A 12,535-nucleotide genomic window follows, 5' to 3' on the forward strand; every position below is an offset into this window, starting at 1 on the left:
TTTTTTTTAATACAATTACTGTCATATCTTTGTTTGCTTTCCTGTTCATTATTTTTCTCATATTTGTTGGTGCTTAAAATCAAACAGGAAGACTTTACAATATGAGAGTCTTGAAGAGGTTTTTGCCATTTTGCAGCACCACTGGCAAGAAAAGTTGGTGGTTATTGTAGACTGAAATAGTCATTTCAAATTAAATAATAGCACAGTAGCTTTTACAATGTTTCCAGCATGCCCACGTCCATCAGCACTCTCTTTGCCTTTTTTGTCAGTTGTTTTTCTTAAATTGTACAGTATACACATATTTTCATATACAGTATTTAGGCTTGAAGAGTCTCTATTACTCTATCTCTCTCTCTCTATTGCTTTCCTTTTCAGTTTAAATGCTTGCTGTTACTAACCCCAGTAATTATCTTGACAGTCCCTAAGGGCTTTGGATTTATAACATTGAATGTGCTGAAATATCTATGTTGCTAATTACATAGCTGTCAGATGAATGCATATTTAGTGTGTATGCTGGTATTGTGTTTCTTTTTGACTGTTTTAGCTTTTTGCAGTGCTCATAAATACTACACAAAACAAAGTTAAAACCTCAGGGGAAAACAAACAAAAACTGTAACCCCAACATTCAGACCTTTTATAAACAGAGATCGTTTAGTTTCATTTCGCATTTCTGTATTTCGCTTACTTTGCTGTTGAAGATTACACATCTGTACATTAGCGCAAAAATATAATTCATTAATCAAACAATGTTTTTCTCTCAAAATTCTCTGATGCAGTGAAAATTATGCTTAATCAAGCAAAGTTATGGACTTGACTCGAAGGTGTTGATGTGATTAGGGTGTTCTTTTCAGGTATTTGGCTAATGGTTTTTATAAATGCTAAACTGATATTACAGGTCTAGCCTCCACTGATGGAGATGATGCTGGGCTATTTCCTGACCCTGAACCTCCTCCTCTTCCCCTATGGTCATGGAGCCCCTCCAGGTTTTCGTGTGCGTCTTGCAGGCAATGGCTCCAGTTCCACCCAGGGCCGAGTGGAAGTGTTCTACAACAATATGTGGGGAACAGTGTGTGACGATGAGGTCAACATAAACCTGGCAAATGTAGTGTGCCGGGAGTTGGGCTTTCTGCAGGGCCTTACCTGGGCCCACAGTGCTAAATTTGGGCAAGGACAAGGTATGTACATGTAGTGTTACAGGTTTTGTGTGCATATGTTCTGCATGTCTGCATTGGTCTCTCTGACAGAAAGGCAGAGAGAAAGAATGGTCTGGCAACATCAGGTAAACAGTAAATATCTTAACAGTAGAAGCATCAGATATTGCTTGAACTATTAAACAATACACAGCAAGTACATCCCTCTAGTGCTCTTCCCCAAGTGTCCCTTTTTCATTGAGGATAATACAGTAGCTGGTGAAATGTGCAGATGCTTTCATCATACAATTTTTGACAATATGGCTATTTAAACATGTACAAAGATTATACTTATTCAACAGAACAGTTTGCTTGAAAAGACTACCTAAATATTTCCTTGTCCTTGTCTGCTGTGTGTTTAAAAATACATTTTGCACATTTCTTTGTTTTGGACGAAATAAGGGCAACAAACCTTTTCTTGTCCTCTTGCCCACTCTAGGCCAAATCTGGTTGGACAACGTTCTCTGCTCAGGCACTGAGAGCTCACTGGCAGACTGCCACTCAAATGGCTGGGGCATCAATGACTGTTCCCATGCTGAAGATTTAGGTGTTGTGTGTAGCCCGGAGCAGGGGCGAACTTTCATCCAGCCCTCAGAAGCTGCAGTCCATCCTCCCTCCCCCTCACTCCAGTCACCCCGCTCCCCTCAGATCTCCAACATCCCAGAGCCCCCCCGGAGGAGGGGTCATGAGATTGCAATTCATAGGTCTGGCTCCCGCCAGGGTCCCAATCAAAGGCACGGCCATCAAATCCAACTGCGCCCCTTCAATCATGATCGGCGCCGCAACCAAGAGCCTTCACTGCCCCAAGGCCACCAGATACCAAACCGCCTGCGCAATGTGGGAGCCTATAGGCAGGCACCTGATAGCGAGTCAAGCCCTGGACTCCAAGTGGGGTCTCACAGTTCACCCACCTCACAGACAATAAATCAGACTCCTAATACAGATGCCTATCGAAGACCACCACCTGCTCCAGAGACACCCACCTATGAGGGTCCACAATCAGCGCCCAGGCAGATGGCCCAGCATGCCAACTTGCAGGAGAACAACCTTAACTTTGATTTCACTGACCAGTACAACCAGGTGAACACAGATAACATAAATGTTAGATATTCATGTTTGTGTTGTGTTGTTTCTTTTGGCACAACAGATGAAGGCCTATGGAGATAAAATGTGCAAATAATGTTCCATATCTCTGCCATACATCGAAATATATTCATAACATTATAATTTTTGTTAAAGTTTGTTCAAGTGTAGCTTGCATTGAAAATGGGTCTTAATGCTTCCCCTGTAGAAAATAACTTCCATTTGAATACATTTTGGAGGATCTTTTCTCTTGTTTTTTGTAACATATTGTGTGAGTTGACCTACTGTACTGTACATCATCACTCTTTCATTATCTTAGGGCTCCACCAGGGTGAATCTTGATGAGGCTCGCCTGCGGCCTGTGCTGACAAGTACCAGGAAACCCACCGTAGTAACAGAGGGTGTGGTGGAGGTGAAGCTGGATGGGAGGTGGCGCCATGTGTGTAGTCTGGGTTGGAATTTAAGAAGTAGCCAGGTGGCATGTGGCATGCTGGGATTTCCTGCAGCAGAACAGCCCGATGAGCCAACATACAGGTGAGAGCAACAACCGTCAGTAGACCATCAATACCCATCATACCCACTATCATGATTTCAAGTCACTCTGATTTTGTTCAGACCAGCCATGCTTGGAACCTTTTCTTAAACTGTGTAGTATTATGTAGTACATATTGTACATATATTGTAGTACAATAGCTCATTTTATAAACTCTGTAAACAATCACTATTGAAAAAAATCACCAAGCTTTTACAAGTGTAAATGTAGTTACCACAGTAACATGATGTGAACAACATGGCCCAAAAGCTAAATAAAAGATTCAACTCTACACTACTATATGTGGGAGTTAGAACACCGTTAGGGCTTAATCATAAATCAATTGTATGGAAGCAATCGTTAAGAAAACACTGCCATCACAATTTCATGTAAGCTCTTCTGTCACTATAACTAAGGAGATCATTGAAAAATGATTTAGACCTACTTTGTTCATCAAACAATTTGCCCTGTGTAGCATAATGGGGGAAGAGGGAATTGATAAGGGTGAATTCCAATCCACTTGTTTGAGCTTGCACTAACATCTGCTCAAATAAGAGACAATATGTGATTTTATTTTATATGTATTTCATCTGTTTGTGAGTTATGTTTGTAAGTGTAAAAACTCCAAGAGGTGTGGAGGTTGCATTATTACAATTAAACCTACTGCACACTTTCAGACATTGAACAATTTAACCAGGTTGTGTTGACTTAACCATAGCAACAATTCCAGAACTGGGGATCTTGAATGCCATGTGCACTTCAGTCTAGCTCATTACTCTCCCACAAAACTGTTTTCTCTCCCTCCCTAATTATGTGAATCTAGAAGAAAGAGTGAGATCAGTCTGCTGTCTGTAATTTGCATTTACCCTGTCTACATGTCTCTCTCTGCCCCTCCATTTCTGTCATTCTCTGTCTGTCTGACATACCTCCTTATGCACGTTATGCTGTGGGCTTAGACTCCAGTGGGTTTCTCGGTACTATGGAAAGTATATGTCTTGTGGTATGTAGGGTAAAACAGGGGCGCTTACAGAGACACTAGCATTGTTTTTTTCTGAAAGCCCTGTTCTATTTTTTTTATCTGGTTCTTGAGTTTTGTAACAGGGAAACACTTCCTGATACACTAAAGTAAATCTACTAATAGAGGTTGTTACTTCCTTGGTACCAAAGGCCTTAATATATTGGTTGAGTCCAGCCCATGTGTCTGACCATTTAGCTAAATATATTAATGGAAACAGTTAGAGACAGACTTTCTCTGTCTGAATGACTGACCACAGAGTCTTTTCATGCACTATATACAGGATGCCTCAATTGGTGGGTTTATCCACTGCTTTCAATTCACTTGTTTCTGAGAAGATAGCTAACCTAATACTACCATTTAGTTAGCCAACACTATTTAAGCCGCTTTTCCTCTATAAAGCCAGACAGAGGTCACCTCTGCTTGCCTCTTGTCTTTGAGACAGGATATGGTTTCTTCAGCTGAGGAAGAAAGTTGTAGTTGACCTCCATTTGCATAGTTTGCACTTGTGTGTAACTGACATTGATAATAGAGAGGAGAAAGCCAAGCTCATCTCTTGCATTAGCTGTTTATTGACAGTTAATGGCCGTGACAGTGAATATACAATTAATGTATTAACGTTTATTGAGACACTGAGGCAAAATATTCATTATAGTTTAAGAGATTTCAGTTTACGTTGTGATTGTGAATTAGGTGCACAGGACAAGCCAGGTGCCTAACCTTACTTATTTTCTTTCATAATAAGGGCTTTAATAGTGTACACGTGTTTGCATATGATGTATGTGTGAGTAAATAGGTTGGTGTGTGTGTGTGTTTGTGTTTCTATTTGATGTTGTGAATAAATATGAGAAATGTGGTATGGGATCTATTTAAGTCATACTATTTGCCAACAACGTTTTGCCCTTATACTCCTTGGGTAGCATGTTTCCTTATTTAAAGATACATTTCTCACTTTCAAATACGAACCAGCATATTTATTGAATCAATACATATCAGTGTATTTATTGAATGATCAATTTTGGCAAAAGACATAATGTGCATTATGTTGTTTATTTTGCACACAGTGTAGGGCAGAATCAGATATTATTGTTGAGTCTTTGTACTGATTAGAGCCTGTTGATAACATGTTCTAGGTTTAATCAGCATTTTGTGGTTGTTATTGCATGATAGGAACTTAAGATACCATTGTTATGAAGCCAGTTGGTGCTGTGGTTATTTAATAGCTCAGTAATGATTTGTGCATAAAATAAGCTGAGAAAAGCTTGGAGTTAGAAGACTAATGTTTGGGTAATATATTTATATCCCTGGTTGGGTGCACAAATGTGTCAGCCAGCAACCAGAGATCAGGTTAAATGCAATGTGTTCTAGCACACCCAATACATGCCCTCTTTCCATCTGTTTCTTGTGACTTCTCTGATCATGTCCATTTGTATGTCTAACTGAACTTAAGCATTCTATCTTCCTCACAATGCCTATGCATTTTTATTCTGATGTTAACAGACTGTTAGTCTTTAAAGTGTCTGGAAAACACACTGCATATGTAGTGTAAATGTGACAAAACAACTAAGTTTGGGCTATATGGCAGAAGTTCAAGTGGACGCCACAGCCTTGGGGTTGCCTTAAAAAAGCAGGGGGTGTGGTTGGTTGTTTTGGTGACTCAGCCTTTGCTTCATTCACAAGCGTCTGTAGAGTGGATAGGCTTTCCTTTTTACAATTCCAGACTGCTGTTATAATATCAGCCTTACATAGTCTTATAAACCATAATCCCAAATCCAGACTAAGTGCATATGGCCTTGGTACATTACAAAAAGACAAGTGGATTTTCTGTTACAGTTTTCATTGAGCCTTTCTTTCTTTTTCCTTTTTCTCAAGATTCATTTTTATCTTTGCCAAGCAACTGTGCTAGATTTACCATTGTTTGTGTGGTGTGACCACTGAACAGAAGCTTGAGGTTTCTGCACTGCCGTATGTCTATTTAACTTTAATGCCCAGTTACCCGTTTCCTGATTCCATTTTTGAAATAGGAGGGACTCACAGGTTTCCGTCCAGTTTTGTCTTAAGGTGGAGTAATACCTTAGGATAAACAGCTGGTTACCCCCAGCTGTTACTGTTAACTCAGCGTAACTTCAAGCTGCATTTAGCTCGGCTCATGGAGTTATAAAATGGTGTATGCAGCATTTTCCATGAGTGCTTCTCTTGCCAGACGTTTCTATACAAAGCGACTGAGTGTATTACACCAGACAGATGGCCACTGGGGAGCAAGGCTGTGTGGAGAGAGAGGGAGTGATGAAGGCTTGGGTTTGGCTGCTTTTGACTGAACAATGAAAACATTGAGATCTAGATGTGGCTTCTGTGAAACTTCAAAACCACATTGCATTCTTAGTTTGTTTTGTCTCTGTAGCATATCCTGATCATGTTTATGTGTGTGTACATTTGTATATACAAAGCCTTTTTGCATCTGCATTGTGTCTGTGAATGTGTGTGCCTATGTGTTCGGAGGGGGGATGTGAATTCTTAAATAAACAAAAAAAAATAGTTTAGTTTAGTAATAGCCATAGTTTAAATTAACCATGCTACATACATTTTTGTTCATTTGCATATTAGTACCTTAACCGTATCATCTTTTTTTCAACAATATTTGTGTTTTCTATCACAGGAAATTGTGGGACACTAAGATAGCAGACCCCTCTACGAGGTACTGTAATCTGGTTTGCAGATTTTATTTTTAGTATTTATATTTAATAATCATGCATTATAATGTCAAATCTGCAGTCCCCACCTCCAATAATTCGTTCTCTTTTCAATCCTACATGTATTAATGTATTGTCATTAGGTTTTTTTCAACCCTACATTTAATGTATTAATGTATTGTTATAAAAAATTTTCCTAGACTGAGTGTAATGGTCACTAAGAAGGGCTACTGGGTGGAGGAGGTGCAGTGTCTAGGTACAGAGCCATCAGTGACTGACTGTCGGACTCGGCTGTCTGTCCCTCATAATGATGTGCCTTGTGTTGGTGGCATGCCAGCAGTAGTACGATGCGTACCAGGGTCTCAATTTTCCCGAGCTGCTGGCAGGACAATATCTCGACCTGCAACAAAGGTAACAAGTTTGATGTTTTTCAGTTTTTCAAATTTTAGTTTTTCCATTTTGTTTTCCAAGTAATGTTATTTGATCAACAAATCAACCAGCCAAATCAACAAATCTGCAATTTTATTGATAGTGAATATACAATTAAATAACATGACTTTTTAATGTTTTAAGCGTTTTGGAACCAAAGTCTTCATATTTTGAACTACTTTTCACTTCACTGACTGCTTGAACAGGCGTTATACAGTATATCTGCTTAGAAAATCACTATGTCTTGTTACATTGTTATTTAAATACACAAGTCACAACATGTTAAGATTTTTGGAGTTGTTAGGAAGTCTTCACCTCCCGTGAATTAAGCTAAGCTAGCTTGTGGAAGTGTCAGACTGGGTTAGAAAAGAAAGTTTGCAAAAAGGTTTGCATCATCATGACTAACCCTGGGGTAGACGGCTAATTTCCCAAGCTGTTCCTTTAAGCATCTATTACCTTCTGTGAGAAAAGGCTGTATCACTTCATGTGTAAATGACCATTAACAATCCATTATGTATACAAGTAGGACCCCAAATCCAACACTTGAACTATTATTTTCCCAGCCAGAGGTGCGCCTGAAGGCAGGACCACGACTGGGCGAAGGGCGAGTGGAGGTGCTCCGGGAGGGAAAATGGGGGACTGTGTGTGACCACATGTGGGACATCACAGCTGCAAGCGTTGTCTGTAGGGAGTTGGGCTTTGGCACAGCTAAGGAGGCCCTTAAAGGAGCCCAAATGGGTCAAGGTAATTTTTTGCCAAGATATGGAAAAAAGATCACAAATGAACTTTTCTCTCACATTCAGGATGTCCATTGCATAGAAAAAGACAAATAATATATCTGAATTGTAATAATATTGTTTTCAAGGTCTTGGTTCATGAAACCTCTCAAACAGAGTATTCTGTAATGAATACATTTTTATCAAGTATTATTTTATTACCTACGAAATTCTGTCCTACGGTGATTTGCTTTATATAACGCCCTCTTAAGTGCCCACAACTATTCATCTTGGGACCCCTTGAAAGCCAGTCACAAAACGTGGTGGCTTTTAGTATCCATTTAGTTAACTGGTCATGCATGGTCATGAAATCCATGACCCATTTCTTATTTATTTTTGCCTTTATGGCAAACTAATTAATTTCATCATGCAGCTACTTGTTTGTTAATTTGGAATGACTACATCACCAATATCTCTCAAATAAAGATGCAAGAGAGGGCTATTCTTTCCTTATTTTAAATCTGCAACATCTTTCAACCACCTGTAGAAAAACAGTGTTTACAAGAGTAATGACTGTCTAGAAAACAAACATAGCACATGGCAACAACTGACACGTTTACACAAGCCCATGATGATGAGATAATCTTCTATTTCAGACCAAATTACAGGGATTCTTTACATCACATACACTTTTTTTCCTCTTGCCATCTAAAGAGGGTTCTATTTTCAACTATTAAACAGTGCCTTTGGTGTTCTTGTGTATAATTTTGCCACTGAGGTCCGCTGCACACCCAGTTCTTGCTGTCCACATCACTCACATATGGCTACCTCCATGATCTGATCCATTTGACATATTGAGGGGAAGAGCAACTAAATATAAAATGTGAATGTGTCTGTAGGTATTCGTAGATCTACATTTTAGAGCCTGGTTCTGTATAGGTACATACACTACTAATCCACAAAGACATCTCTACAATACAGTTGATGCTTTTTGGTGTTTTATAGGGACCGGTCCTATTCACATGAACATGGTACAGTGCACTGGCAAAGAAACCTCCATCAAACAGTGTCAACATCGTGAGGTCCCTCTCAGGAGCTGCAAACACAACCAGGATGTCTCAGTTCGCTGTCATGTCCCAAGCATGGGCCTAGAGACCAAAGTCAGAATGCCAGCTCTCTTTTTCAACATGCATAAATTTGTATTTCTATGCAGAAGTATTATACAATTTAAAGAAACCATAAAAGAAGTTTATGAAATAACATGTACTGTATAACTTTAAGTAAAACATATTATATTATGCATCATTAACCATATTATTGAATGATTTATTATTTACTGTTGTAGTAGTAGTAGTAGTTTTACTATGCCCTATTCCCTCCCTGTTCACTGTCTCCTAGGTGAGGTTGTCTGGTGGCCGGGACCCGGCAGAGGGCCGTGTGGAGGTTCTGATAGAAGTGGGTGAGACTCAACGTTGGGGAGCTGTTTGCAGTGAGAACTGGGGGATCCGTGAGGCCATGGTGCTGTGCAGACAGCTGGGCTATGGCTTTGCCTCTAGAGCCCATCAGGTATGTATGCTTGCCCCCTCCTTCCCAACTGGTAGCTATTTTCCTTTATTTATTTATCTCACATTCTCAGACAACCTTAGCTTTGGTTCGGATTTGTAAGCCGCAGCCATTATAAAATATCATAACAAACAAGTGCAGCCAAACATTGACAAAATTAATATAACATAAAAATAAAAAATAAAAATGATTGTATAGATTTCACAGACATAGGAGCAAAATTCTCTAAACTTAAACTAAAAAAAGACCTGTGAAGGAGAAATTTTTTTTAGTAACTTCCTGAATGATGAGTTCAGGGGTCAGGAATAGAACTATTTCCTAAGACATGTTTATAAGTTCCAGATTTTATCAATGGGCTTGATTTGCAGGTGAGTCTTCTCCAAGGGTGAGCGTGCTGAAAAGAATGCTTGAAAATCAGGGCAAATAACACTGATTTGTGTGGATGGAAGTTCAACAACAATATAACTTTTTGTACTTACTGGTACTGTACGACTTACTTTAGCACTGTGTATTAACTCAGATTTTGAATTCTCTGCTCCGTTTGTTTCCTGACAGAGTTTGTTTTTCTCCTTTGGGTTATTTCCCATGTAGAGGGTAATTGCATGCTTCTCAGGAAAATGCTAAACCAGTCCAGGGAAAGAAAGAAAGCAGGACATTTGGAGTGAAAACAAACTTAAAAATAAAACTGTTAGTGCTTAGATTGGACTGAACTTAAATGGCAATGTGCTTTATGCATGCACATAAAATGACTAATTTTCACAGGGGTTCCACTCAGTAAATAACCCATGAAGAGTGAGAATGGAAAACATATGATGATGCCTCTTTAAATGCCTCTAATAGCAGAGATTCATTGGGTGACCTACTGCATTTCTGTTATTTCCTTTCTAGGGTCTATTTCCTCTTTAGCTTTCCGTACTCTAAACTAACTCCTGTTGGTGTGTTTTTTGTGTGTGTGTTTATTTAGGAAACTTGGTACTGGCCTGGCAACCAAAATGCTGGGGAAATTATCTTAAGCGGTACACACTGTATTGGCACAGAGATGTCCCTTCAGCAGTGTCGCAGAAATTCACATGTATACTGTCCTAGTGGCAAAGCAGCTGGGGTCACCTGTGCAGAGAGTGAGTAATTCAATCTGAATTCAGACATGCCAAGAATACACAGCAACAAAGTAATGTTGCAACTACAACTGTAGAAACATTAATTAATACAGTAGTGAACTGTGGGCCTCATGTATACAAATGTTGCATAGAAACCTACATACTACATCCTACATTTGAAGATAATTTCTCAAATGATTCAGAGAAAACAAATGTATGCACAAAAAAGTGTTTAGGCCACCCTTCCAGATGTGCTGTGTACATCAAAAACTATTTTGTTACAAACTACAAATATTGGCTCATAAAATATAACAAAATAAAATACAAAATACTGATGTGAAAAATGTATTTAATTAAAATACAAGTAGCTCGTAATTTGAAAATACAAAAATGCCCACATAATAATCATGGTATACCAACTTTTAAAAGAAACTACAAGGCATATTATTAAAAACGTATCCCCAAAATACTATTTCTATGTATACATATGTATATTCAGAGGGCTATAAATTCTGTACATTGGGGCTCCAATGAAGTAGATCTCCTCCAAAGCTGCTTATTTTCCGCAAAACAGCTTATTGTGTATCAACACTCACTCAATAACAGTTATAATGTGATATGTTAATTACAACATTTCTTCTCTTCAAATAGCCCGCTTGCTTATGAGAATCAGTGGCTGTGCAGTGTGCATCCGCTTCCTTATTTGGGTTTTTGGTTGCCAATAGTAGTGTAGGTTCTGTGTAGGGTGTATTTCATACACAATTTGGCAACCCAGGAAATGACAGACTAACAGAAAAAATGAATTGATCCATGATTAAGTTTGATGGTCATGCAAATTCTTGGAGTTTCCCGGGAGAAATAACAAAATGAGAGGGTGCCGGGAGATTACCTTGAAATATGGGAGAAACCCAGGAATGCTGGCAGGTATCCGTGTAATAATTATTAATCACAATAAACATTGTGCAGTTTAATGCAGTTCTCCACATTGTAAACACCCTGTCATTAATATAATTTGCATACATGCTTAAATTAAATATACTTAAGTAAAATTAAAGAAATAAAAGTAGTTCAGAAAAGTTGTCTAGTGATAAGGTAGAGCCACTGGGCCTCTGATGGCTGTGGTGGTAGTTACTGTACTTCTGATTATATGTAATGTATTGTACATTGTTTGTCCAATAGCTGCCCCTGACCTGGTGGTTGATGCTCAGCTGGTGCAAGAGTCAGCATATATTGAGGATCGCCCCCTGCACCTCCTCACCTGCGCACATGAGGAGAACTGTCTATCCTCCTCTGCTGCCCGAATGCACTGGCCATATGGGCACAGGCGACTACTGCGCTTCTCCTCACGCATCATGAACCTGGGCCGTGCAGATTTCATGCCCCGTGCCCCACGAGAGTCCTGGGTATGGCATCAGTGTCACAGGTGAGAGTTAATAAATAGAATTAAGGTGGAAGTTGCTAGACCATAACACATTTTCGGTGGGCCAGACCCTTAAAAAATAGGCTCTCTCATCCTGCTGGATTCCATCCAAACATAATAGCAAACAAAGATAAAAAATAGAAATGGTTAACTGATCTTTTTTGTTAATTGATTCTGATAACTTCTGATGGCGGTCTTTCTGCCGTTACTTTCAGGCACTATCACAGCATTGAAGTGTTTACACATTATGACCTTCTGACCCTAAATGGTACAAGGGTTGCTGAGGGCCATAAGGCAAGCTTCTGTCTGGAGGACACCTACTGCCCTGATGGTTAGTTACTTTAACAGGATGTGTGTTGTGTGTACATATGTGCTACTTTTTACAAAATAATGTGTGGAATTTCAGTTTGTTTTAGTATTAAAATAGCTTAGAAAATGAGCATACCAATTAAACATCCAATAATAACCATGTATTTAATGAATAATAATAATAATCAATAAAATAAATGCAAGCCCACTCTTGCAGTTCCTCAGATATGCTTTCTTTTGAGCGTGTTTGAGCTATCGACACAGCTCCAACTTTAAAAATTCCGGCCCGAACCGATGTATAATGGCAGTCACACCATTTATACAAATGGTGTGACTGCCCCTTGTCGTTTTTTGCGTATTTTTTTGTTATAGACTTGAATGGTGGAATGCTCACCCATTATGACATCACAGCCCTAACTGCCAGACACTTGATTGCAAACACCTGGCAGAGTTCTAGGCCATCTGGCAGCTGCATAATTATAAAGCTGGGC

The 12,535-nt window shown here is 39.2% G+C and overlaps 1 protein-coding gene across 1 annotated transcript in view; it reads left to right on the forward strand.

The window, feature by feature from the left end:
• The first annotated feature begins 900 nt into the window (after positions 1 to 900).
• LOC143135112 (lysyl oxidase homolog 4) overlaps positions 901 to 12,535 on the forward strand; it is a 49,804-nt gene continuing 38,169 nt past the window's right edge. The window contains exons 1-11 of the mRNA XM_076295836.1: positions 901 to 1,175; positions 1,630 to 2,270; positions 2,593 to 2,807; positions 6,477 to 6,515; positions 6,711 to 6,921; positions 7,503 to 7,683; positions 8,661 to 8,815; positions 9,054 to 9,221; positions 10,183 to 10,336; positions 11,495 to 11,738; positions 11,951 to 12,066. Coding sequence (XP_076151951.1) covers positions 911 to 1,175; positions 1,630 to 2,270; positions 2,593 to 2,807; positions 6,477 to 6,515; positions 6,711 to 6,921; positions 7,503 to 7,683; positions 8,661 to 8,815; positions 9,054 to 9,221; positions 10,183 to 10,336; positions 11,495 to 11,738; positions 11,951 to 12,066 — 2,389 coding nt within the window. The 5' untranslated portion in view covers positions 901 to 910. The remainder of the gene's footprint in view (positions 1,176 to 1,629; positions 2,271 to 2,592; positions 2,808 to 6,476; positions 6,516 to 6,710; positions 6,922 to 7,502; positions 7,684 to 8,660; positions 8,816 to 9,053; positions 9,222 to 10,182; positions 10,337 to 11,494; positions 11,739 to 11,950; positions 12,067 to 12,535) is intronic.

The sequence above is a fragment of the Alosa pseudoharengus genome, unplaced genomic scaffold, assembly GCF_046254945.1.
Source record: "Alosa pseudoharengus isolate Yale_2024_CS ecotype anadromous, Long Island Sound unplaced genomic scaffold, YU_APseudo_1.1 YU_APseudo_1.1_scf_1, whole genome shotgun sequence".
Classification (NCBI taxonomy): Eukaryota; Metazoa; Chordata; class Actinopteri; order Clupeiformes; family Clupeidae; genus Alosa; species Alosa pseudoharengus.